Source organism: Pristiophorus japonicus, chromosome 5, assembly GCF_044704955.1.
Source record: "Pristiophorus japonicus isolate sPriJap1 chromosome 5, sPriJap1.hap1, whole genome shotgun sequence".
Lineage (NCBI taxonomy): Eukaryota > Metazoa > Chordata > Chondrichthyes > Pristiophoridae > Pristiophorus > Pristiophorus japonicus.
The window spans coordinates 44,731,993-44,759,751 of NC_091981.1; the positions used below are offsets into that span (position 1 = coordinate 44,731,993).

General features: G+C 45.8%; 1 protein-coding gene and 1 long non-coding RNA gene across 7 annotated transcripts in view; one reads left to right on the forward strand and one right to left on the reverse strand.

Moving 5' to 3' along the window:
• The window catches only part of LOC139263792 (uncharacterized protein C7orf57-like), a 194,314-nt gene that overhangs the window by 64,927 nt on the left and 101,628 nt on the right, over positions 1-27,759 (reverse strand). For 4 of the 5 annotated variants that reach the window (XM_070879848.1, XM_070879846.1, XM_070879844.1 and 1 more), the window contains exons 5-6: positions 23,925-24,081; positions 17,134-17,231 (exon numbers count right to left, since the gene is read on the reverse strand). In XM_070879848.1, the coding sequence (XP_070735949.1) occupies positions 17,134-17,231; positions 23,925-24,081 (255 nt within the window). The remainder of the gene's footprint in view (positions 1-17,133; positions 17,232-23,924; positions 24,082-27,759) is intronic. The other variant, XM_070879845.1, reaches the window with a different exon arrangement.
• LOC139263793 (uncharacterized) overlaps positions 1-27,759 on the forward strand; it is a 125,876-nt gene that overhangs the window by 48,711 nt on the left and 49,406 nt on the right. The gene's annotated exons all lie outside the window — the stretch shown is intronic.

Consider the following 27,759-nt stretch of genomic DNA (forward strand, 5'->3'; position numbering starts at 1 on the left):
ATCGACCTACAACAGTGAACGAAGAAGCACTTGACTCCATACCCCAGCAACCTATCAAAGAAGATCTTGATCTTCCTCCCAGCATGGACGAAATAAAGAAAGCCATCAACCAGATGAGTACTGGAAAGGCTCCAGGAAAGGATGGAATCCCTGCTGAAATCTACAAGGCAGTAGGCCCAGCAACTCTCGAGGCCCTTCATGACATAATAACTAGCATCTAGGAAGATGAAGACATGCCACAGGATTTCCGTGACGCTATGATAGTTTCCCTCTACAAGAACAAGGGCAACAAAGCAGACTGTGGCAACTAGAGGGGAATATCGCTTCTGTCCATTGCTGGGAAGATCATTGCCCGCATAGTATTGAACCGACTCATAGCTAGTGTCTCAGAAGTAAATCTTCCAGAAACACAATGTGGCTTTCGACCTGGTCGGAGCGCAGCGGACATAATCTTTGCACTCAGACAAGTGCAGGAGAAGTGCATTGAGCAGAACATGGACCTGTACGCTGTATTTATTGACCTCACCAAGGCCTTTGATACTGTCAACAGAGCAGCGTTGTGGTCAATCTTGACGAAACTTGGGTGCCCAAGGAAGTTTGTCCACATCATTGAGCTGTTTCATGACAATATGACAGGTGAAGTGCTCTCAGACAGCACAACCATGGCCCCATTTGCCATCTCAAATGGAGTGAAACAAGGTTGTGTACTCGCTCCAGTTCAGTTCAACCTATTCTTTACCTGCATCTTGAATTATGCCATAAAAGACTTGGAGTTTGGGGTCTACCTGAAATATCAATTAGATGGTTCACTGTTCGACCTCCGCCGCCTTGCTGCAAAGACCAAAGTACGGAAACGACTCATCCTAGAGGCACTCTTTGCTGACGACTGTGCCCTTATGGAACACAAGGAGAGTGACCTACAATTCATACTCAGCAAATTTGCTGAGGTAACAGAATTATTTGGCCTAACCATCAGCCTTAGTAAAACCGAGGTTCTCTATCAGCCTGCCCCTGGCACCACAGCACCTGCTCCCACAGTCTTCATCGGCAGTATACAACTAAAGTCAGTGGACAGCTTCAAGTACCTTGGCAGCACCATATCAAGTGATGGGTCCTTGGACAAGGAGATTGATGCAAGGATCTGTAAAGCCAGCCAGGCACTTGGTCGCTTGCGCATCAAGGTGTTGAGTCACCACCACATCCGACTGTCAACTAAACTGTTGGTGTATAGAGCAGTCGTTCTCTCATCTCTCCTTTATGGATGTGAGACCTGGACACCCTACAGGTGTCACATCAAAAGGTTGGAAGCTTTCCATATGCGCAGTCTCAGATCTATACCCCACATATGCTGGCAAGACCGGGTGTCAAACCTTGAGGTTCTGGAGAGAGCACAATCAACTAGCATCGAGGTGATGATCATGCGAGCCCAGTTCCGGTGGGCTGGACATATCATCTGCATGAATGAGTCAAGGATCCCTCGTCAGCTTCTTCACGGCGAGCTCTGTGAAGGTCGAAGACACCAGGGGCGCCCCCGCAAACGCTACAAAGATTGCATCAAGGCTAACCTCCAGTACTGTGGCATCCGACCAAAGGACCTCGAGAATACAGCAGCTAATAAAATCCAGTGGCAAACCCTCACGAGGACTGCCTGCCAGACCTTCGAAGAAAGCCAATGTCAACGCCTGCGGGACACTAGAGATAGACGACATCAGGTGGCAATACTGTCAGCATCAAGCACATCGAACTTCCCTTGTCCGACGTGCAAGAGACTATGTGCATCCAGAATTGGCCTATACAGCCAATTGAAGACACATGCCATTGATGATTAGCACAACAACGTCTTTGTTGGATATGACAGACTACCAAGAGAGGGAGGATTATTGACATGTGCCAGGAAAGCACATTGTTCTTCTTCAAAATAGTGCAATTGGAGTTCTGGAACGCAGTAACAAACCAGACATCTAATTTTCTCACTGTGTGTTAGTACTACCACACATGCTGTGTTCACTAATGGGGTAGTGATCTGAGAGTAATTCCATGAGCAGCGAGCTATGCTCACAAGAAGCGCAGGTCAAACATAGAATTACAACATTGTACCCCTGCAAGCATGGCTCTCTGTTGGGAGCTCAAGATAAGTATTTGTGCTTTAGCATTAAGTAAGCAGTGCTGCATTTTTACCCACCCTCCTAAACTTTTTGCTAGGAATAAATGGGTCTGGAAATCTGTGGCTCTTCCAGTGGAAGGGTGCAAATTAACCTAGGTACTGCCAATGCTGGCTTCCAGCCTTCCCCGGTAGTTTTCACAGGGCCTTGTAGTGGGTGACGCCCTGCCCCAGACAAGGTAGTGACGTAGGAGGGAGCATTACCATGGGCGGGGATTCCTGGGCTGAGATTTCCCATGTCTGTGTCCTGATGGCGCTTCAGCGAACTGGTACACTGAGTGGAAGCAGACATACTTGCCCATTGAGTAGCAGACCACTTGAGATGTGCATTGGCACCCCAAAGAAAAACATTTTAAAAGTACATTTTGGCCCCTTACAAAGAGGTCACTTGTGTCTTCTTTCAGAAGGATCCAACATCTTCTGATGACCTGGCACCACTCACCACATTTTGTAGCCTTACTGGGGCAGGCAGGCACCCAAGATGCGCCATTAGTGGCCAGGTGGCTGCATATTATATTTAAATTAAGCAACAGCGTCTACCCCCCGACCTTGCAAACTTTGGCAGGGTCAGCTTTGGAAGCCATGGGTAGGTGCATCCTGGCACACCAGGATATTGTGCCTGCGGATTTTCGAGCCTAATGTTTCTATATCGTTCGTCAGTGCAAGACCCACTTTTTAAAATTTTGCTTGCTAATTGGTTGTTCAAGCAGCACGTAATATGGAACATACAAATAAAGAAGAAAGACTTGCATTTATATAGCGCCTTTCATGACCACCGGATATCTCAAAGCGCTTTACAGCCAATGAAGCACTTTTGGAGTGTAGTCACTGTTGTAATGTGGGAAACAGGCAGCCAATTTGCGCACAGCAAGCTCCTACAAACAGCAATGTGATAATGACCAGATAATCTGTTTTGTATACTGATTGAGGTATAAATATTGGCCAGGACACTGAGGATAACTCCCCTGCTCTTTTTTGAAATAGTGCCATGGGATCTTTTACGTCCACCTGAGAGAGCAGACGGGGCCTCAGTTTAATTTCGCATGCAAAATAAAGAGAGGGAAAGAAAGATGGCTTTAAGAGAGGGAGATAAAAGAGACAGAAAGAAAAAGTAAAAACATTTTTATTTTAATTTTTATTTAAAAAAATCTTCAACTATAATTAAAATCTAAAAGAATGAGACTCCACACTTGTTAAAGTACATTTTCAGTGCCAGAGAGGTTGCTTGGTAGTAATTAAGACTTTTCACGGCATTAATAATTCACTTGAATGGACAAGTTCAGCAATAGACGGGTGCTGATAGCCTCACCGTTATTCCTATCACAAAATCTGGGCCATTGTTATTGAAAGAGACACATGTGCTTGCCAAAGAAGGGAAAATGCAAAGCAAATCCCAGGGAAAAGATGAGGAGGTTTGAAAGCTTCCTGCTGCACACCAGCCAGTGCCCATCTACCAAAGTAACATTTTCCCTTGAAGCAAATCCTCAGGACTTACTTATGATTCCACTGGCTGCCGACCACTACATCTTGCAGGCCAAAATGATCCTGTCTGTCCCAGGAATGGCATGTTCTATTTCAGCTGTGGAGTTCTGAAAGCATTGATGTGGTTGTTCATTTATAGGTGCTGCCAAGGGACTTCATAGGTACCCATGTGCTCATGTGGCCTTGATTTTAACCCCTCCCGCCCAGCGAAAATAGTGCAAGGGAGGAGTTAAAATTAGGCCAAGTTGGCTTACTGGCCTCAGGTTGTTCCATAGCCCCCTAGCACCATCTTATCTTCGCTACAGGCAGGCCAGGACCTACTTTACGTAATCTTAACCACGGCTGGAATTTCCTTGCGGCCTCTACCCAAGAAGCAGGAAACCTACCTGCTCCTGGGCTGCGGCTTCTTCTGCAGCGTTCCCCGCCTGAAAGGGAGTCAAGCCTGTCAATCAGCTGGCTTTCGGGCGAGGAACCTGCTAAAAAAAACATGCACGCTGTGAAGTTAAAATTCCACAGCCTTGGCTCGATCAGAAATCCTCCTGCCCCCACTTGGAAATCCTGCCCCGGTAAATATCAAGGTCATTGTTACAATCTTTAAACATAACATAAGAACATAAGAATTAGGAACAGGAGTAGGCCATTTGGCCCCTTGAACCTGCCCTGCCATTCAATAAGATCATGGCTGATCTGATCTTGGCCTCAACGCGACTTCCCTGCCCACTCCCTCGACTCCCTTAAACTCACTGAATTTCTCCAGAAAGAGTGACTGGAATTTTAATCAGGAGTGGGAGGTGTAGAAAGTGGTCGGGAAATCTGTTCTCCCAACGCCAGGCCTGATTATCATTTTAAACCGATGTTTCCCACCTGCAGCCAGCCAGATGAAGAGGCTGGCTGGCTGCGGGTGGGTAGGCTTAGGGCACCAGGCCACAGAGAGGGATCAAATGGGGGGTGGTCAGGGATCAGATGGCAATTGGGGCAGGAAGATCATCGGGTGGGGGCAATTGGGACTGGAGGATCAGAGCCAGAAGAGCATTGGGGAGTGGGGCGGGTGGAAGAGCAGATGCAGGAGGAGCACTGGGATGGGGTGGATCGGGGCCGGAGGCGCATCAGGTGCAGTGGGGGGGGGGGGGGGACAGGGCAAATGAGCATCGGGTCGGGGGAGCATCGGGGGAAATTGGATGCCTGAGGGTGGAGGGGGAAATTGGAGGCCTGAGGGTGGATGGGGCGGAGGTCAGGGCAGTGATTGGAGGCCTCATTGGTGTAATCGGAGGGGGAGGTCGGGGTGTGGAGATCGGAGGCCTTATAGGGGGATCGACAGCCTGGTGGGGAGGTCGGGACTGATCAGAAGCCTCATGGGATGGGGAGAACGAGGGGAGATCGGCAGCCTCGTGGCGGGGGGGGCAATCAGAGGCTTCGGGAGGTGGAGGGGTGGTGTGTCCTATCACAGGATTGGTTGAGGTAGAGACACTGGATTCAGCAGTGGGCAGAATAGCCTGTTGCTGTGCTATAAATTCTGTGAAATATCCTTGCCTTCCTTTGGGTGAGTGGCTGGATGCCCGCCCCTGTCTCGCATCCGTTAAAACCAGAAGTGGGAGGGTTGGAGATAGATTGGAGTCAGGATTCCGTTTTTTGACACTTTAACCTCCTACCCGACCCAAATCCACACGTTTTTTGGGGGTTAAAATCCCCCCTGTGGGTGTATGTGTGGACTGGTCACTACTTCAAGTTAAATAAGTGATACACTGTTGAAATAACCATGTCAATCCCCATGTACTCACATTCTTTTTTATAGGCTTGCAGCTGATCTGTCTAAAAAGGCATACATATACACACACCAAAAAACATCTGGGTATGAGCCACTAGGTGTATTGGGTAATTTAAATTTTCTTTAGTTTTAGATTTGGTTACCTATTTTTATTGACGATGTAAAAACGTTTGAAACAAACTTTAACTGACAATCAAGGGATTTGAGCCAAGAGATCATGATACAATTAAACTGGAAGAAGGAGCAACATTTAGTTAGGTCTGGCCAGATTTAAGACAATTTTCTTCCTCTCCTTTTATTAGGTCTGTCTACTTCAGGTCCCTTTCAGTAGTAGAGACAGCGAGCAAGTAAGCTGCTCCCATGTTTTCTGCCAATGCAATTGTAACTGAGTTTAAAAGATGCATTGGAACAGTCCAGACTCGATCTGCCATGTATGTAACCACAATGTAACACCACTGTTTTATTGTATACACTCAACCTAGATGCACACCTTGACCACAAGGGGTGAACTTGTGGGAGACACTCCTTACCTGATCACACAGGTATAAAAAGGGAGGTCCCACGCAGGGTCATCGTCTTTGGAGTCCTGTGACTAAAGAGTTAAGGTCACAGAGTGACCTTGTCCCCAGAATGTACCTCGTGTGGTTTCATACTGTAGAGTAAGGACTTTACATTGGCGACGAGAAACGGGAATTCACGACCCACGAGAATGGCCACCGGTAGCACAGAGGAACGGTACTGTGTTGGGGAAGACGGGGACGATTTTGTCGAGAGGCTTCAGCAAAGCTTCGTTATGAAAGAATGGCTGGGGGATGCAGCGGCCGACAAGCGAAGGGCTCATCTTTTGACCAGCTGCGGACCAAAGACTTACGCGCTCATGAAGAATTTACTAGCACCCGAAAAGCCGGCGGACAAAACCTTTGAAGAACTTAGCAAATTGATCGGGGAGCACCTCAAACTGGCGAGTAGCATACATATGGCCCGACACAGATTCTACACCCACCGACGTCATGAAGGACAGACCATACCGGACTTCGTAGCGGACCTCCGGTGTTTAGCCAGCCTCTGTAAGTTCAGACGCCTGCAGGGGGAGCTGCTAAGGGACTTCTTTATCGAGGGCATCGGTCATGCGGGAATGTTCCACAAATTAATTGAGACCAAGGATTTGACCTTGGAAGCGGCGGCGTTGATAGCTCAAACTTTCATGGCGGGGGAGGAAGAGACGAAAATAATATACGTGCGCAATTCTGCCTCTAACGCGGCAATGGATCAGGGAATCAACATCATCAATGCGACTCAGAGCCCCACAGGCAGGCAGGGGCAGTCTGACACTCCCCAGGCAGCAATAGATCCCAGAGTAGGACTTCAACAGAGATAATGGCAGGCTGAACGGACATTCACGACATCACAGTGGACAATGCGGCCCGGGATGGGGCCATTGACACCCACTAATAGGGTACTTAAGAGCAGTCAAAGGGACAGTCAGTGCAGAATGTCTGGCCACAGTCTCTTTGTTCCCAACAATGGAAACTTTAACTCATGCTGGAGGTGTGGGGGAAAACAATCAGCTAGATCTTGCAGATTTCAACAGTTTGTCTGCAGGAACTGCAATCTCAGTGGCCACTTAGCTCGAATGTGCAGGAAGTCTGCAACCAGACTAATATATGAAGCGGGTGGACCAGAAGAGGGTTCTTTGAGGCAGGATGACTTTTGGGGCAAATCGATGGACGCCAAGGTTCAGCGGGTTCATGTGGCGAATATTCACAGTTCATACACCAAAACGCCACCAATGATGATGAGGATTTTATTAAACAGTATCCCAGTACGCATGGAGCTGGACACTGGGGCCAGCCAGTCACTCATGGGTGTTCAGCAATTTGAGAAACTATGGCCACTTAAAGCCAGTACACCCAAATTAGCACGTATTGAGACACAACTACGGACTTGTACTAAAGAAATCATTCCGGTGCTAGGCAGTGCAATGTTGGCTGTCACACGCAATGGGTTAGTGAATCGGCTGCCGTTCTGGATTGTCCTGGGCAATGGTCCCGCACTGTTGGGGAGGAGCTGGTTAGCCGAGATGAACTGGAAATAGGGGGGATGTTCACGCAATGTCATCTGTGGAGCGAAGTTTGTGCTTACATGTCCTACAACAATTCGATTCACTATTCCAACCTGGCGTCGGGACTTTCAAAGGCACTAAAGTAGTGATACACATCACCCCGGACGCCAGGGGCACCATAAAGCCAGAGTGGTGCCGTGTGTGATGCGGGAAAAGATCGAGAGCGAATTGGACCGGCTGTCGAGAGAGGGCATCATCTCGCCTGTTGAATTCAGTAACTGGGCGAGTTCCATTGTTCCCATCCGAAAAGCGGATGGCTCTGTCAGGATCTGTGACGACTACAAGGCCACCATCAATCGGGTGTCCCTACAAGATCAATACCCGCTCCCGAGAGCGGAGGACCTCTTCGCCACACTGGCAGGCGGCAAGCTGTTCACCAAGTTGGACCTCACTTCAGCCTATATGACCCAGGAACTGGCCGACGAATCTAAACTACTGACCACCATCACCACTCACAAGGGACTGTTCGTTTATAACAGGTGCCTGTTTAGCATTCGATCAGCGGCCGCGATTTTTCAAAGAAACATGGAAAGCGTGCTTAAATCCATTCCTGGAACGATCGTATTTCAGGACGACATCCTCATTACGGGTCGAGACACCGAGGAACACCTCCACAACCTGGAGGAGGTGCTACGCCGACTGGACCGGGTAGGCCTGCGACTTGAGAAGTCTAAATGTGTGTTCTTCGCTCCTGAGGTTGAGTTTCTGGCAGGAAGGTTGCTGCAGATGGAATTCAGCCCACCGAATCCAAAACAGAGGCGATTCTCGAGCACCCAGGCCTTGCAACATATTGGAGTTGCGTTCATTCCTGGGACTGTTGAACTATTTCGGGAACTTTCTGCCGAACTTGAGCACGTTGTTGGAGCCGCTACATGTGCTCCTGCGTAAGGGTTGCGATTGGTTTTGGGGGGACTGGCAGGAACGGACTTTTGATCGGGCGCGAAACCTACTTTGTTCAAACAAGTTGTTGACCCTGTACGACCCCTGTAAAAAATTGGATCTGACATGTGATGCATCGTCCTATGGGGTTGGGTGCGTGTTGCAGCAGGGCAATGCTGAGGGTCAACTACAACCTGTGCCTTATGCCTCCAGGTTGCACCCTCAAGCAGAACGGGGATATGGGTTGGTCGAGAAGGAAGCGTTTGCATGTGTCTATGGTGTAAAAAAAAATGCATCAGTACCTCTTTGGTAGGAAGTTTGAATTAGAGATGGACCACAAGCCATTAACATCCCTGTTGTCAGACAGCAAGGCTATCAATGCCAACGCATCAGCTCGCATACAGCGATGGGCTCTCACACTGGCTGCTTATGACTACTCCATCTGGCACCGGCCCGGCACTGAAAATTGCGCTGACGCGCTCAGCAGGCTTCCACTGGCCACCACTGAGGAGGCAGCGGAGCAAAGCGCCGAGATGGTCATGGCCGTCAATGCCTTTGACAGCGCAGACTCCCCCATCACAGCCCGCCAGATCAAAATCTGGACAAATAGAGATCCCCTCCTATCCCTGATTAAGAAATGTGCCCTGACTGGGGATTGGGCGCCCGCACACGGAGCATGCCCTGAGGAGGTCAGATCGTTCCACAGACGGATGGATGAGCTCTCCATCCAAGAAGACTGCCTACTATGGGGAGCCGGGTAGTTATGCCCCAGAAGGGCAGGGAGGCATTCATCATGGAACTCCGCAGTGAGCACCCAGGCATTGTGCTGATGAAGGCCATTGCCCGGTCACACATTTGGTGGCCTGGAATTGAGTCAGACCTGGAACACTGTGTTCGCAGGTGCATGACGTGTGCCCAGCTGGGTAATGCCCCCAGGGAGGCCCCGCTCAGCCCATGGCCCTGGCCCATCAGGCCATGGTCACGCATTCATGTTGACTACGTGGGCCCGTTCATGGGAAAGATATTTCTTATTGTGGTAGATGCGTACTCGAAATGGATCGAGTGCATCATTCTGAATTCATGCATGTCATCCACCACTGTGGAAAGCCTCCCTGCGATCTTTGCAACCCATGGCTTGCCAGACATACTGGTTAGTGATAATGGCCCATGTTTCACAAGCTACGAATTCCGAGAGTTTATGTCGGGCAATGGCATCAACCACGTCAGGACTAAACCATTCAAGCCGGCCTCCAATGGCCAGGCGGAACGTATGGTCCAAATCATTAAGCAAGGTATGCTCAGGATTCAAGGACCCTCCCTACAATGCTGCCTATCACGTCACCTGTTGGCCTATAGATCCCGACCGCTCTCGCTCACCGGAGTCCCGCCTGCAGAGCTACTAATGAAACGGACACTCAAAACTCGGTTGTCCCTCATTCATCCAGTCCTGACCGAATTAGTTGAGGGCAAACGCAAGTAACAAATCGAGTACCATGACCGTAATTCGAGGGGGAGATGTATAGAAATAAATGATCCTGTATTCATCCTCAATCACGCCATGGGGCCCAAATGGCTTGAGGGCATTGTAATTGACAAAGAGGGGAATAGGGTCATCGTGGTAAAACTCAACAATGGTCAGATATGCCGTAAGCATCTGGACCAAGTAAAAAAAAGGTTCAGCATCGACACAGAGGAACCTGAAGAAGACCATGAGATGGAGATCACAACACTGCCAGTGAACGAACAACAAGAGCAATCAGAAGAATGCACAATCCCTGCGGTCAGGCTGGAATCACCACAGGTGACAGACACTCATGTCACTGTCCAACAACCAGAGCCCTAACTGCGGCGCTCCACGAGGGAGCGTAGACCACCTGAAAGACTAAACCTATGATCCCAATAAGACTTTGGGGGGGGGGGGGGGGGCGGGGGTGGTGATGTCTTGCATGTAACCACAATGTAACACCACTGAACTTGTGGGAGACACTCCTTACCTGATCACACAGGTATAAAAAGGGAGGTCCCACGCAGGGTTAGCGTCTTTGGAGTCCTGTGAATAAAGAGTTAAGGTCGCAGAGTGACCATGTCCCCAGAATGTATCTCGTGTGGTTTCATACTGTAGAGTAAGGACTTTACAGGATCCCTCTTGGTTTACCCTCTGGGAAACGCATGACCTAAGATCCATTTAACATGATAACACAGTTGAGATTTAGAACTCAACATGCAGGGCATCATGTGCAAGTCCTAACACTCTGTCATACAATGTGTTGATGCACCATCACATCCTCCAGTGCATTAGTCAAAGAAAATACATATTTAAAACACAGCACTGTAGCACGAATAAATGTGGCATCTGTTGTGTTCATATTCTGATTGTTACACGAACCCTCACTAGACAGGCCTGAGAGAGCTATTCACACACTGCTGTAAACATGCTGGTTCATGCTGGTTTTGGGACACCATTTTGGGACTTGCTATAAAGGACACAGTTAAGTTACTTTACTCCTGTTTCAGTTAGTCTGTTTATTTAGTACACAACATAATTTGGGGTAAAGGATGAATCAAATTAATCTCCCTATCCCTACCCCCGCCCCCCCCCCCCACTCCAACCTTTCCTCTCCATATCTGGGGACCCTCCAATTCTGTGGGCGAGATGGATAAAAAGTTTTTCTATGTACATCAAGGCGAATGGGTTAGATGGCGACAATGTAACATCAGCTCACCGCCGTGCATTACTTATCCTCTGCCTTGGCACCAAAGGCCAATGCATCTTTGGCCAAATTGAAGACACGGAGTCCAACGACAAAGTGGTAAGCGCCCTTGAAAAATATTTTGGGCCAAGGAAAGGTGTCATGATGGAGAGATAAAAATTTCATCAAAGGGGACAAGGGAACGGTGAACCAATCAAACAGTATATCATTTCATTAACTGAGCTGGCCGCTACATGTAACTTTGGAGCACTCACAGAGGAAATCATAATGGATCAAATTATTGAGAAAACAACGATTCCCCACATTCGGGAATGCTTGCTAATGGAGGTTGACAAATTGACATTGGACAAACAACTAATTTGGAACATCCAAATCGAATCAGCACTTTCCGATTCAAAAGCGATCAGATCCCCTGCTTCCCCGGTGTAGCAGACTTCAGCTACAGCCCATGTTCAAGGCGTTCATCCAAAGCGGAAATCACAGGAGAGACCCAGGGCTAGTAATAAGCCACCCACTACGGATCGCGGGCCTAACTTCCACTGCTTTAATTGTGGGGACAAATCACATTCAGCAAAGAGTCCTAACTGCCCTGCATGTGGGAAGAAATGCTCTGCATGTGGTAAGGTGAACCATTTTGCTAGTGTCTGTCGCTCATCGCAGCATATTTGACATGTGGACAACCCCGATAGTGATGAACCTTGTATGGTTTACACTGTTAGTGACATTTCGCAAATCGGTTCAGGCAAATTCAAGGACTGTGAGGTAAACATTGACGGCACACCCATCTGCCTCCTCATTGACCTTGGAGCCAAAGTCTCCATATTGAGCTGTGTACAAAACCCACTTCACGCACTGTCAACTGCAGCCCGCAACTTCCATTCTACATCCGTACTCTGACTCCAAAATTGAGGTACTTGGGGTCATATCTGTCCCAATATACTACAAGACTACAAGGACATAACATTGGAGAACTTTTCCTTTCATGTCGCGAAGGGACAAAGCCTTATGGGTTTTGACCTTTTTGACAAGCTTGGGTTCAAAGTTTACGACCCAACCGGCACACCTGTGTACACGGTAGACTTTAACAAGCAGTATCCCTCAATCTTCACAGGGTTTGGAGTGACAACAAAATTCTGCCATCGTCCCCCAAACCGGTTACGCAACGACTTCGCCGTCTCCCATTCGCGTTCACGACCAAGTATCCGTAGAATTAATGCGACTAGAATCTCAGGGAATCATTGAGAGCATCGATTCCTCACCCTGGATCTCGAACTTAGCCATTGCTTGATGTAAAAATGGGGAGATCCGCCTATACATCGACCAGAAAGAGGTCAACAAGGCCATCATCCCCGGCAAGTACCTTCTTCCTACCATTGACGAACTGTCTTCAGAATTCCATGGCTCAATAGTTTTTACGAAACTTGACATGCGCCGCAGTTACCTGCAAATACCCCGAGCAGAAGACAGCAAATCGTTCACGGCATTCATGATGCATGATGGTCTGTATTAGTACTGACGCATGCCCTTCTGCACCAAGTACATTTCAGAAGATTGTCACTACTATGCTAGTAGCCATAGTGGGAGCCCTCAATCTGCTTGACGATATCATCGTCCATGGACGGACAATGAAAGAACATGACCAGCGACTTCACGCAGTTATGGCTAGACTTGCTACACATAACATTATACTTAATGCTGATAAGTGTACATTTGCTGCTGGAGAAATAAACTTCTTGGGCTACAGAGTCACAGCACAAGGTGTCAAGTGACACCATTGACGCGATCCAGCAAATGCAGGAGGCTACCAACGTCAAAGAACTTTCATCATTCCTCGGCACTTGCAACTTCTATCTGAAGTTCGTCTCGCACTATGCGTACATTGCCAAACCACTTTGCAAGTTGCTGCACAAGGACGTCCCTTGGGAATGGATAAATTCCCAGGCTCAGGCATTCACCGCTCTTAAGGAGAAAATCACATCCCCTCCTATCCTCGTGCACTTTATACGAATGCCACTATGTATGTCACCACAGATGCATCAGGCACTGCCATGGGTGCTGTGCTCTCGCAATGGATTGACGGCCTGGAATGCCCAGTAGCCTTCGCCTCTCGCACGCTCTCGTCTGCAGAATGTAAATACTCTACAGGGGAACGCAAAGCACTCGCTTGCATCTACGCATGTGAATGCTGGCACGTCTATCTTTATGGCAGGAAATTTACCCTCTGTACGGATCACCAAGTGCTAACTACGCGACTCGCTACAACTGGATCTGGGCACAGACCACTACGAATCAGCTGCTGATCAGATCACCTTCATCAGTATAACTTTAATGTGCAGTACATCACTGGTAGTCGCAACCACGTAGCTGACATGCTCAGTCGCTCAACACCTGCTTTCGGATACTGACTTGTTCACAGATGACGACACATATATCACATCCGTCATCACTCAGTCCATCAGAAACCTTGTCTCCTGCGACAAATTCAAAACCGAATCACAGAGTGATGCTACGCTCCAGCACATGTGCCACTTCCTCCAGACTGAGTGGCCTAAGCAAATTCCGGAAGAGTTGAAAACCTTCCACAGACTTTGTGATGAATTTTCTGTTTGGAACGATGGCTGCCTAGCTCGTGGTGATAGAGCAGTAATTCCTAAGTCGCTTCAACAGCGCGGTCTCTCATTGGCATACGATGGACACCCTGGAATTGTCCGCATGAAGCAGAGATGTCGCAATTCAGTAGTCTGAGTGAAAAGGCCACAAATATCTAACCAGCGCCAATGAAGCCCATTCTATGGCCACAAAGACCATGGCAACAACTTCAGTTGGATATTTTCGGTCCAGTTGAAGCAGCTCCACAGCACCAGAAGTTCCTTGTTGTAGTACATGACCTGCATTCCAAATGGCCAAAAATCGCTACAACAAGTTCAGTGACCTCATCAACGATCGTATGTTCATGAAGGGGGGCCTCTCAGAGGTCATAATCACTGACAATGGACCACAGTTTGTATCCGACCAGTTTGCGGATTTCTTCACTCGTCATGCTATCGAGCATCGCCTTACTGCTGAGTACAATTCTCAAAGTAACAGAGGTGTTGAGTGATTTAACCACATTATCAAGGAGGGTTTGAAAGCCAACCTCGCAACAGGCCAAACATTTGGCGAAGCAGTTCAAACCATTCTCCGCACATACCATTTGACAAAGCACTCACTAACGGAGGAAGACACCCGCTGAGCTCTTGATTGGGCGGAATCTTCGCTGGCTGCTGGTCATTCTCAAACTCCCAGCCAAACCTAGCACGAAGATAACCACACTCGCATCCCAGATTTCGGAACGCCAACGAAAAGCAAAGTCATACATTGACTCAAAATGACGCACTCAAAAGCCCCAACTGAAGAACAGAGACTGGGTCAGAGTTAAGCACCCAAACCCGAGTCATAAGCTCGCATTGTCACTTTTACCTCCAAAACAGATCGGGCGAAAGTTCACACCGACGAGCTCAATGATGGAACGCTCGTAGAACGCTCCTAACTCACAGGCCAACAGACCAGCAGGATGGAACAGAGGCACCGTTCTGTTTCCTAACCGAAAACCTCGATCAAACACCACTAGCTCCACGCTGGTCTCAGCGTATCAGAACATGGCCTGGCTATCTCAAGGACTTTGTCTGTTCATAGACTGTATTTTTCAAAAGGGTGGAAATATGTTGTGTTCATGCTCTATTTGTTAGTTACACAAACCCTCACTAGACAGGCATGAGGGAGCTATTCAGACACTGCTGTAAACATACTGGTTTGGGGACACCTTTTTAGGAGTTACTATAAAGGACACAGTTAAGTTACCTTACTCCTGTTTCAGTTAGTCTGTTTATTTACGTACACAACAGCATCCCTGTACATGGACTGCCTGATAATTACTGGGTGCAGTGTTGAAGCATTTGGCCACTCAGCTCTGCACTGAAGACACATGTAAGGCCAACATAGAAGGCATTGAAGCTTCACAGATTCTGTTTCAAAGTACGGTCCATCACATAGGCTCCTTTCCTATCACAGATGGTAGCCCTGTAGATTATCTCACTGGCCGAGTGCCTTATGACCAGCAGTCACTTAAATGAACCACAAGCAGTACAAAGACATTATTATATAAATGCATTAGATGACAGACTTATTTTCTTTTACAGATAAAGTAGCATTAGTGTTTTTTTTAAGTCTTCCGGTTCTGCACTGTTCTTTAGTTGTCAGCATTATAGTTCTGATTTCGCGAGTCAGACAAAAGCAGGTTTACCTGCAATGGCAGCTCAGAGGTGGGTCACATTGAGTTTTGCAATGGGAGTCCCATACCTTAATTTGAATAGGCTACTGACACACGAAAAGTTTTATCAGAGCGTTGGCCTGTGTTAAACTTTTAACCCCCCCAACATGTCCAATATACATCTGGGAGTTAAAAGTTTAACAGCATATGGCATACTTGGCTGGGAAGCTCAACATCTGGCAAGGTAATAGTTCTTAAAGAGTTACAGGTCTCCACAAAAGGGTGATGGTGGCCGATAACAACAACAACTTGTATTTATAAAGCACGCCCCAAGATGCTTTACAGAATCGTTATCAAACAAAATTTGATACTGAGCCACATAAGGAGATATTAGGACAGGTGACCAAAAGCTTAGTCAAAGAGGTAGATTTAAAGGAGGAGAGAGAAGTAGAGAGGAGGAGAGGTTTAGCGAGGGAATTTCAGAGCTTAGGGCCTAGGCAGCTTAACGCAAAGCCGTCAATGGTGGACCGATGAAAATCAGGGATGTGCAAGAGGCAAGAACTGGAGGTGCGCAGAGATCTCAAAGGGTTGTAGGGCTGGTGGAGGTTTCAGAGATAGGGAGAGGGCGAGGCCATTGTGGGATTTTGAAAACAAGGCTGAGAATTTTAAAGTCGCAGCGTTGCCGGACAGAAAATCAATATATGTCAGTGAGCATAGGGGTGATGGATGAATGGGACTTGGTGCGAGTTAGGATATGGGCATCAGAGTTTTGGATGAGTGGACTAATTGTGCCCAGTGGCACAGGGGAAACATGTGGGCAACATTGCTCCCTTTGATGCTGAAGAGTTAGAGATGCAACTGCAGGAGATGTATTAAAGGAGGGAGATCCTATCTGGAGCTGAAGGCCAGCTTCCAGTAAAAATACAGGTGCAAGCTGTATGGAAGATGCTCCTCATTTTTTCACCTATTTCGGGCACCCCATGAACTTGGCATGTGCCCAATATTCTGACCAGCGCCTATTGCCAGCAAGAACATAAGAACATAAGAATTAGGAGCAGGAGTAGGCCATATGTTCCTTTGAGCTTGCTCCACCATTCTATAAGAGCATGGCTGATCTTCGACCTCAACTCCACTTTCCCACCCGATCTCCATATGCCTTATTATAGAATCATGGAATGGTTACAACATTGATGAAGGCCATTCGGCCCATCGAGCCCGTGCCGGCTCTCTGCAAGAGCACCTCAGCTAGTCCCACTTCTCCGCCCATTTCCCATAGCCCTGCAAATATTTTTCTTTCAGATACTTATCCAACTCACTTTTGAAAGCCGTGATTGAGTCTGCCTCCACCACCCATTCCAGATCCTAACCACTTGTGTAAAAAGGTGTTTTCTTATATCGCCTTTGGTTCTTTTGCCAATCACCTTAAATCTGTGTCCTCTGGTTCTCAATCCTTCTGCCAATGGGAACAGTTTCTCTCTATCTACAATGTCCAGACCTCTCATGATTTTGAACACTTCTATTAAATCTCCTTTCAATCTTCTCTGCTCTAAAATTTCCCTATAGTTCCCTTGATTCCCTTAAAGTCCAAAAATCTATGGTCCTATAAATCAGAGCTAATATTAAAACAAATTACTTAAGGAAATGTCAAATGTAACAGTAAAACTAATGTATTTTCTAACCAACAAAAAAGCATCAATTAATAATAGAAAATATTAAGTACTGCTTAAAAATAAATCCTTCTGGATCTGCAAAATTACAACTTACATTGCTGGAAATTTATTTTCCAAGTAGTCCCCTTGCGCTGTTTTCTTAGTAAATACTTTGTCTCTTTGCTTCTTGTCTGTAATTTCTGGCAATTTCAGCTATAGTGTACAAATAGGCATATTTTTTATTAGAATGAAGTAGGCAGCTTGCAGTATATCAGTACATTTATGAACAATAGTGACAAAGAAAAAATATTTGGAGATGATTATTGGCAATTCACTGAAAATATCCAATCAGGGTGAAGCTTATCGACAAGGTTAATCAAGTATTACAATGCATTTGAAGGCCATTTAAAGTTGAAACAAGTGAATCCTAACATTATATAGATCATTCTTACCACTCCCAATGCAGAACTTTGCAAATCAGGAGTGCATATTGGAATTTGGGGTATATGTCTAATTTATAGTCCCACGATATTCCATTACTGAAGGAAAATCATGGAGATTGTGAATGGGTTGTGTGTCTGAATTCCTGATATGCACACCCGATGCATGAAGCTCTGCGGCTCAAAGGAATGAAGAGAGACTTATAGAGGTGAACTTATTTTTACTGGTTAGCAGATCTATAGGCAATAAGATACAATTCTGAGTGAGAATCCATAATGTAGATGTAAACAGTTTATTTAATTTGGACCTTAAATCTAGAACTCGCCCCGTTTGGGGCGCTAACCTTGAAAAGTTTGAAAAGTTAGCACCAGGTGGCAACGATTTCAAACTTTTTAAAAGATTGCCGTTGGCACTCCAAGAAGAAAGTGGAGTGCTAAATCAAGCGCTCCACTTCCTTCTTGGAGTGCAATGGTAGTATGTGGGGCGGTGAGTTCAGCAGAATGAGGAGAGGAAATATATACTAAATGGTAAAACTTTAAAAGGAATGGAAGAACAGAGAGGATTAGGGGCTCAGATAAACAAATATTTAAACGTGGAAGGCCAAGTTGATAAAGGTGTAAAAAGCACATGGAAGGGCTCCTTCCCTCCCTTAAAGGGAAGGGCCATCGCTGCAGGCTCTGCAAAATAAAAACAACTTACCTGGACGACAGCAGCCATGATCCCGCGCAATCAGCCCAGCACTCAAGCTGAGTGACGGGCTGAGCGATTGTGTGCAGGAACCCATGAAAAAAGCTAGAAGAAAAAAGGTATGTTTTTTTTTAAACTTACCTCGGCCACCTCGCCTTTAAGCATTGTCCCCGAAGTGGCTGGCCGCCTGATGCACATCTCCTACAGCTGTCGCCCTGCATTGCTGCAGGGGGCGGAAGGCAATTTCGGGTCCGAGGTGCTACTGGGACGATGTGAATGCCGATGACATCATGATCTCCAGGCAAAGGAGAACAAGGCACAACGCCTTGGCGCCACTGCATAACTCCCGCCGAATATGGCAGCAGTCGATGTCATCGCAAAGCCATTTGGGGGCGCTAACGGGAGGCGCAAAGGCACCCAATTTTCCCCCCAAAGCTATCAAAATCCAGTAGGAATCATAAAATCATACCATAGATGGAAGTCGTTTGACCCATTGTGCATGTCCCAGCACTCTGAAAGAGCTAACTGGTTAGACTCATCTCCCTGCTCTTTCCCCATACTACTTTACAATTTTTATAAAATATCTATACAATTCTCTTTTAAAAAGCATTATTAATTCTGCTTCCACCACTGTTTCCACTATTGCATTCCATATAGCATTGCCGCTTGCTTTTTGTATTCTATTGATAAAATCTAGGATTCCATGTGCTTTTTACACCTTTATCAACTTGGCCTTCCACGTTTAAATATTTGTTTATCTGAGCCCCTAATCCTCTCTGTTCTTCCATTCCTTTTAAAGTTTTACCATTTAGTATATATTTCCTCTCCTCATTCTTCTTCTCAGTTAGTATCATCTCACATTTCTCCGCATCTGACGTTTACTTGTCCACTCTAATAACCCCTATCTGTCCCCCTGCAGTCAATTAATTTTCTTCACAATTAACCATTGCCCCTATTTTTGTTTCATCTGAAAATTTTGATATTGTGTCCTCTACACCCAAGTCCAGGTCATTCATATATATTGAGAAGGGCAGAGGGCCCAACATTGATCCATGAGGGCACCATTGTTTACAGCCCTCCAATCTCAGAACCATTCATTAACAATTACTGTTTATTTTCTGTCTGTTAACCAATTTCTTATCCATGCTGCGATATTCCCTTTAACCTTATCAACAAGTCTCCTGTGCCTAACAAATGGGATTAAAAATTATTGTGCTAAGTATATACAAAGATAAACTGTATGGAATATAATAGTTCCATTGCAACTGGGATTATGAAAATGCCTTTTAGAGAAAGACACTGGCCAATGTTGAAAAATAGAGATGTGTGGAGAATTGATAATCTCAATTTACCCTACAGCTTTGGCATATGAAAAGGATTTTTACAGAACATTCCCTTAGGCGATTACATCAATAGAGGGAGTTTCATGGCATGGAATTTTATATATTATCTTAGGAATAGCTCATTTGGTCAAATGGCTTTTTCATTCCTTACAAGTGTGTGACTTGGAACGGTACCTGGAGGTGATGGTGTTCCCATGCACCTGCTGCCCGTGTCCTTCTAGGTGGTGAAGGCCACGGGTTTGGGAGGTGTTGGCAAAGAACCCTTGGCGAGTTTCTACAGTGCATCCTATCAGTAGTATACGTTGCAGCATCAGTGCGCCAGTGATAGAGGGCATAGATGTTTGAGGTGGTTAGACTGCCGATCAAGTGGGCTGCTTTGAATTGGAGGGTGTCAAGCTTCTTGAGTGTTATTGCAGCTGCACCTATCTAGGCAAGTGGAGAGTATTCCATCACACTCTTGACTTGTGCCTTGTATGTGGTGGAGAGGCTTCGGGAGTCAGGAGGTGATGTCATGTGGAGGTGGTTCGACTCTCTCTTGTTGGAGATTCACGGGGGGAGAAATTGGGGTACTTTGCACCTCCCGTTAGTGCCCCCAGAGGACGCTAATAGGGCACTAATGAGTTTTTCGCCCAGGTGTGGCGAGAACAGCACCTCCCGCTAAATTTGGGCAGAGGTTTTGTGGTGGCCTAACACATAGTGTCCCGCTCGGCTGCACCAGGTGATACTGACGTCATTGCCGAGCACATCGTCCTGTTACCGCCCCAGAAGATAAGTTGGCTCTCGCCCCGTTTTATCACCTGGCACTGATAACGACAGCTTTAGCTATCACGTTTCAGGTGGAAGTCAGCTGGAGGAGCGCTATTTAAAGGCACCAGCATTGGGTAAAGTTTTAGTCGACCAATAATGGTTGCTGCTTACTTCCATATAGGCAGGCAGGCATTTTGACAGATTTCACCAATTTCCAGTTGAAGGAGTGTTCTGCCGGTTAAAGATTCGTGACTTTCATTGAGGGCAGATTTGAAAGTCCCACATTTATATCGTTTCATGGGGTCTGTGTTGGCACTCAATCTCTCGCTCTGACATCACCATCGGAGGCAGAGAGGAAGACAGCAAAATGTGGCCAGAGGGAGGAGGGCTAACAGGGCTGTGAACAGGAGACCTCACCCTCCCAGGGTATTCCGGCCGCAGTCCTCCTACATCAATTTCACTGAGGAACAGTGTGTTTGAAGGCTGCGCTTCAGCAAGGACGTGGTCACAGAGCTCTGTCACCTCCTGCAACCAGACCTCAAATCTCAGACCAGGGTGAGGATGGCTCACTCAGCAGCAATCAAGGTCACCATCACGCTCAATTTCTACACCAGCAGATCCTTCCAGCATGCAACAGGAGACATCTCCAACATATCAATTTGCCGTCCATTGCTGCATCCGCGAGGTCACAGAGGCTCTCTACAGAAAGAGAAGGGACTACATTTCCTTCCCCATGACCATAGAGAAGCAGCTGGAGTGTGCATGTGGCTTTGCCAGGATAGCAGGCTTCCCCATGGTGCAGGGTGCCATTGGCTGCACCCACGTCGCTTTGCGGGCACCACATAACAATCCTGAGGTATTCCGTAACTGCAAAGACTACCACTCACTGAATGTGAAGTTGGTGTGCGACCACACACGCCAAATCCTCACAGTCAATGCCCGCTATCCTGGCAGCAACCACTATGCATTCATCTCGCGCCAGACCGGTGTGCCAGCTCTCTTCCAGGCATGACATCAAGCTCGTGGCTGGCTGATCGGAGACAATGGCTATCCGCTCTCCACCTGGCTCATGATTCCCCTCCGCAACCCCAACACCAGGAACATCATTGAGCAGACCATCAGAGTGCTCAAGCAATGGTTCCACTGCCTTGACCGCTCGGGAGAAGTCCTCCAGTACTCAGCTGAGCGGGTGTCACTTTTCATCGTCGTCTGCTGCATGCTGCACAACTTGGCCAACATCATCAAAACTTTCTTATCTTTTGAACATCTCGCCTTATTCCACCCCTCTCACTTCTCATTCAAAATTCTCATTCTCTATTACCACCCAAATATGATAAAAACTTTATCATGGATATCCTCACTGCTTTCCTCCCTCAGCCTATGCACAGACGACTTCTCATCCTCGATGACTTCAACCTCCATCTCAATTGATCATGCTCTCTCTCCTCTGAGTTCACTACCTTCCTTTCCTCCCTTAATCTCTCCCTCCATGTAAATTCCTCAACCCATATTCATGGCCACCCCCTTGACTTTGTAATTTCTTGTGGTCTTGCTATTCCAACTCTATGAATTAAAGATAAAGCCATCTCTGACCATTTCCATGTATCGCTCTCGACCCACATCCCCCTTCCCCAATCCAAACCTACTTCCTTCTGCATCCACCCCTGGAAAAAACTCCCGACAAATTCTCTTACAACTGTACTTATCAATTCAAAACTGTCCAACCTTTGGCCCTATTTTAACAATGACATTTCTGCAGCCATGATCTGCTTAACCACACCCTCACCATCACCTTTGATGCCCTTGTCTCTATTAAAAAGATTACTCTTTCCCACACTGGCTCCTCCCTCTGGTACTGCATTCATCTTCGCTCCCTCAAGTCAAAAGGGCACAGACTTGAATGAATGTGGTGGACAACTGGTTTAGTCATTCACCGCCACATCTGGCTCGAACACGTAAAACATTATCGGTTCCTACTCTTGTCTACAAAAACTGCTCACTATTCCAGGTTCATTCTGGATTGCAAAAATAATCCCTGGCTACTATTCTCTACTGCTAACCATCTCCTTAAACCCCTTTCCCCTGTCTCCACCACACTCACCTCCAACAACAAGTGTGAGGAGCTCATGGACTTCTTTGTCTCAAAGATTGAAACCATCTGATCAGCTGCCTCTGTGAGTTCCCTTCCTTCACCTAGCCCACTGGGCCAAACTTCCTCTGAGGCTCCCACCTGCCCTAGCCCTAAACTCATATCTTTTTCTAGTTTCTCTTTGATCTGCCCTCTTGATCTCTCCAAACTCATCTGGCGGCTGCAATCAGAGAAGATCAGGGAATCAGATGTGGAGGGGGGAGAGGGGATCAAAGTGAGAGGGGGAGGAGAACGTAATGACGGGGAGGGTGGGGGGGAGAGAGAGAAGAGGGGATCAAAGAGGGGGGAGGGAAAGAGTGGAAAGTGGATCGAAGGGGAGAGAGAGGAATGGGGAGCCAAGGGGTAGCCTTGGGGACTTTTCAAATTTGAATCTAATTGCCGATGTTGATGGCACAATGAGCAGGCGGGAGTTCCGGGCCATGGGTGCCGGTGGGCCAGAACATTTGCAGAGGAAATGATATTGGGAGGCCAAAGCTTTGACTGCCAACCTTAATTGAATGATGGGCATCGGTGAGTTTAGCACAGATATTCTAGGTCTGTAACCTGGGCTCGAAAGAACAAGAGAATAACAACTCAAAGTGGCGCTTCGGCAGTGCTGTTTTTCCAGCCTCACTATCTTATGCAGCCGTAACTGAAACCCAACAAGAGTTTGTAATCCCAGTCAGATGCACAATATCAGGAGAGGGGATCAAAGGGTGGGGGAGAGGAGCTCGGACAGGGAGGAGCCTGGAGAGGGAGCTCGGGGGCGGGGGAGGGAGGGGGGGAAGCATAGTAGGAACCAGACTGTAGCAGTTCAAGAAGACTACCATCCTCTCAAAGGCAACTATGGATGGGCAATAAATTAATTATTTTTTAAAAATTAGAGCGTTTTCTCTGTTGGTCCTATAATATGCATAATAATACATTTGTGTATTATTTGTCGGACTCGACTATTGCAATGTTCTCCTGGCCACCCTCAATAAACTTTGAGCTCATCCAAAACTCTGCAGGGGTTCCGTATCATGGGTGCCGGTGGGTATCTTAACATGCAGCTAGTCCCATTCATCCATCACCCCTGTGCTTGCTAAGCTATGCGGCCGCGCAGCCTGTTAAAGGGACTGCGCACCCAAAATAAATTAGGTGGTACACTGTACACCAATGCTTTTATTTTAAAATTCTCATCCTCGTATTAAAATCCCTCCATGGCCTCAACTCTTCTTATCTGAACTCGGCAGTGTGAGTGCTCCTAACCCGGGAGGGTGAGCCATGCCTGTCTCTAAAAGCAGTAGTGTTAGCACTGTAAGCTCTGCAGCTGGCTGTCACAATGAATGGATCAAATTACACTTTGCAAAGATCTTGATAACTCGGACAGGCAGGATCTAATTACACATTCCAGACCAACTGCTGGGTGTATCTTGTCCTCCAAGGGGACCAATCAAAACTTTGGTGTTACAAATAGTTACAGCTGATATTTACCACTTTCCCAATTGTTAATGATATGAGCAGTGGGAAAGTATATGTTAGTAAAATTATTATGGTGCTGGCTAAATACTTGGTTACCTTTACTTTTATTTTATTTTCCTTCTCATTGTCTTCTGCCTCCTTTTCCAATGCAGTCTTATCGGGGTCATGAAGTAATCTTTGAGGCTTCCTATCAGAAGGGCTCGGAATGAACTCCTCGTGAACCATGTACTCTGGCAAATACCATTTAGGGACTCTGTAATTAAAGTGACATTCAATTTGTTGATATGATTGCTTTAAAAATGGATGCTTATATATATATATATATATATATAAAACAAAACATTTAGGTTTTCTATAAAATGCACATCTACATTTTTGACTATAATTCCAGGGGGTAGATAATTGCATAACATTTTAATATCCATTGTTATACAATTTGACAAATATCTGCTCCCTTTAACCTTGCCACTTTAGCATGACACCAATGGCTTAAATTTGCTCTGTTTTAAAGCTTGCACGCATTCAAAGCGTGCATTAAGTGACAGTAATTTTGTGCATAAGCATTAAGGACCATCTTTAAATGTAGGAGGATTAATTCATAAAGCTTTAATAAACTCATTTGGGATGCTAGTCTTTATAAATGGGGGTAGAGAGTACAAAAGAAACGAGGTAATTCTGAATCTATGCAAATCGATTTGGGGCCCTTACTTTAGGAAAAATGAGAAGGCTGTGGAAAGAGTGCAGAAGAGATTCACTCCTATATCAGGAATGAGAGACTACAGTTATGAATATAAATAAGGAAAATCTATTTCCATTGATCAATGAGTTGGTAACAACAGGACATAAATTTAAGATCATCACAAGAGAATGAAGAGAGAGAATAGGAGATTTTTTTTATGCAGAGTGTTATTAGGATATTGATTACTCCACTTAAAAAAAATGGTGGGAACAGAATCTAAAACAGCTTTTATGATGAAATGGGATAAATATGTGAAAAAATAAAACTTTAAAATGGTATAGCAAGAGGGCAGGGCAATGGGAAAAATGGCTTTCAGAGAGCTAACACAGACACAATGGGAAAAATGGCTCTCTTCTGCAGTGCAAAATTCTATAGGTTAACATATCTTTCCTGACAAAGTGTTCTAATAACAGGTCTGTAGTTACAAAAGGGGGTCAATTTTTCAATAAGCCCTCACAAAAGGCTTACACAACTCTTTTGTTCCCACTGGATTTTATAGAGTCAGCTTCATTTACACAGTGTGGGCAAGCTCCCAGCCCATATTAAGCCTGACCAGAAGTGGGGAGGAACTTGCATGTAAGCAGCATTTAAATGAAAAGGATTGATGGCTTAATTTAAGGGGTTGTAGCCACTTAAAATTAAGTGACTGCATATTGAAATAAAAATGTTGGCAGCATTTATATAGGATAATAATTTTTAGGCATATTCAGTCTTTGCAAAGATTGCTTAAGTAACGGAAATACTCAGCAAAACCCAGCAGCTAGCATAATAAAGGTGGAGAAAGAAAACCGTATTTTGGCCAAGTGTTGGAGCTTGTAACATTTGAACCCCGTGTTTGATGGCTGGCGAAGTGCAGATGGTGCAGAATGAGGTGGCAGTGAGGATGTTGGCCCCACTGCCACTCGAGGTCAGCACTGCAACATGTCTAGGAAGGAGCCTTGGGGTGCAGCTAACTGTTCCTGCCACTAGTCATGTAGCCCAATGGTGCATATGAGCTTGCAAGTATCCTTGGGGTAGATGGCATAGCTCTGCATCTGACTGTCTAGTAACTCAGATAGTGTAGCTAGTTCTGTATAGTCATTGCCGGGCAGGTGTTTCACTGCTTGTACAAAGCAAACTAGATTGACCATGGTCTTTTTGCATCTTACAATTCCAATGTTCCTATGTTCCATTGGTGCTTCTGTTTATAAAAGGAGATTCATTATCAGGGAACCTACTGTCCCAATATTATATCCTAAAAAATGGCACAGTCAGAACTCTTGGCACAAAGCCTCATGACCAAATAATTGGAACAGAAAATAAACAAAAATAGGTTTCAAAATGTTGCTACCAATCATATCATAGGGCTCTTTAAATGCATAGGAGCATAGAAATAGGAATAGGACAATTCACCCCTCGGACCTTTTCCACCATTCAAAGCGATCATGGCTTGGTTAAATAAATCTATGAATCTCAGATTTTAAATTAACAATTGACCTAGTAGCAACCCACATTTGAGGAAGCGAATTCCAAACTTCTTCTACCCTTTGCATGCAAAAGTGTTTACTAACTTCACTCCTGAAAGATCTGTCTCTAATTTTTAGGCTATGCCCCCTAGTCCTCGACTCCCCAACCAATGGAAATAGTTTCTCTCTATCTACCCTATCTGTTCCCCATATTATCTTGAAAACTTCAATCAAATCACCCCTTAACCTTTTAAATTCCAGGGAATACCACCCTAGTTTGTGTAATCTCTCCTCATAATTTAACCCTTGAAGTCCAGATATCATTCTGGTAAATCTATGCTGCAATCCCTCAAAGGCCAATATATCCTTCCTAGGTGTGGTCTAACTAGGGCTTTATATAGCTGTGACTTAACTTCTACTCCCTTGTATTCTAGCCCACTGGATATAAAGGCCAGCATTCCATTAGCCTTTTTGATTATTTTCTGTACCTGTCCATGACATTTTAATGATCTATGTATATGGATCCCTAAGTCTCTTTAGACCTCCACTGTTTCTAGCTTTTCACCATTTAGAAAATACTCTTATCTGTCCTTTTTAGGTCCAAAGTGGATGACTTCATATTTTCCTACATTGAAATCTATTTGCCACAGTTCTGCTCATTCACTTAATCCATTAATATCTCTTTATAATGTTATGCTTCCATCTACTCTGCTTACAATGCTGTATATATTTGTGTCATCGGCAAACTTGCATATGTGGCTCTCTATCCCATCATCTAAGTCATTAATAAATATGGTAAATAGTGGAGGCCTCAACACAGATCCCTGTGAAACACTATTAGTCACATCCTGCCAATTAGAGTACCTGCTCATTATCTCTACTCACTGACTCCTGTCGCTCAGCCAATTTCATAAGCACGTCAATAATTTGCCTTCAATTCTATGGGCTTCAACTTTAGCCAACAGTCTCTTATGAGGGACGTTTTTGAATGCCTTCTGGAAGTCCTTATCATCATCATCATCATAGGCAGTCCCTCGGAATCAAGGAAGACTTGCTTCCACTCTTAGAATGAGTCCAATACGAGAGCCACAGTCCCTGCCACAGGTTTGCCGCATATAAATATGCAAGTTTGCCACATATAAAGTCCATATAAATAACATCCATAAACATTCCTCTGTCCGCTACTTTAGTCAGCTTTTCAAAAATTTCAATCAGGTTTGTCAGGCATGACCTACCCTTAACAAATCCATGCTGGCTCTCTCTGATCAGCTGAAAATTTTCAAGGTGTTCAGTCATTCTATCCTTAATTATAGACACTCATAATTTCCCGGTCTATAATTCACTGGTTTCTCTCTCTCACCTTTTTTTAAATAGCGGAGTGCCATGTGCAATTTTCCAATCTAAAGGCCTGGTTCCTGAATGGAATTAACTTTGGAAGATTATAATTAGGGCATCTGCAATGTTCTCACCTACTTCCACTAAAACCTTGGGATGGGAACCATCTGGTCCTGGGAATTTGTCATTCTTTAGTGCCGTTATTTTCTTCACGCACTTTAGAAACAGTGCACCCTATTTACAATATACATTAATGATTTGGACAAAGGAATTGAATGTAATATCTCCAAGTTTGCAGATGACACTAAGCTGGGTGGCAGTGTGAGCTGTGAGGAGGATGCTAAGAGGCTGCAGGGTGACTTGGACAGATTAGGTGAGTGGGCAAATGCATGGCCGATGCAGTATAATGTGG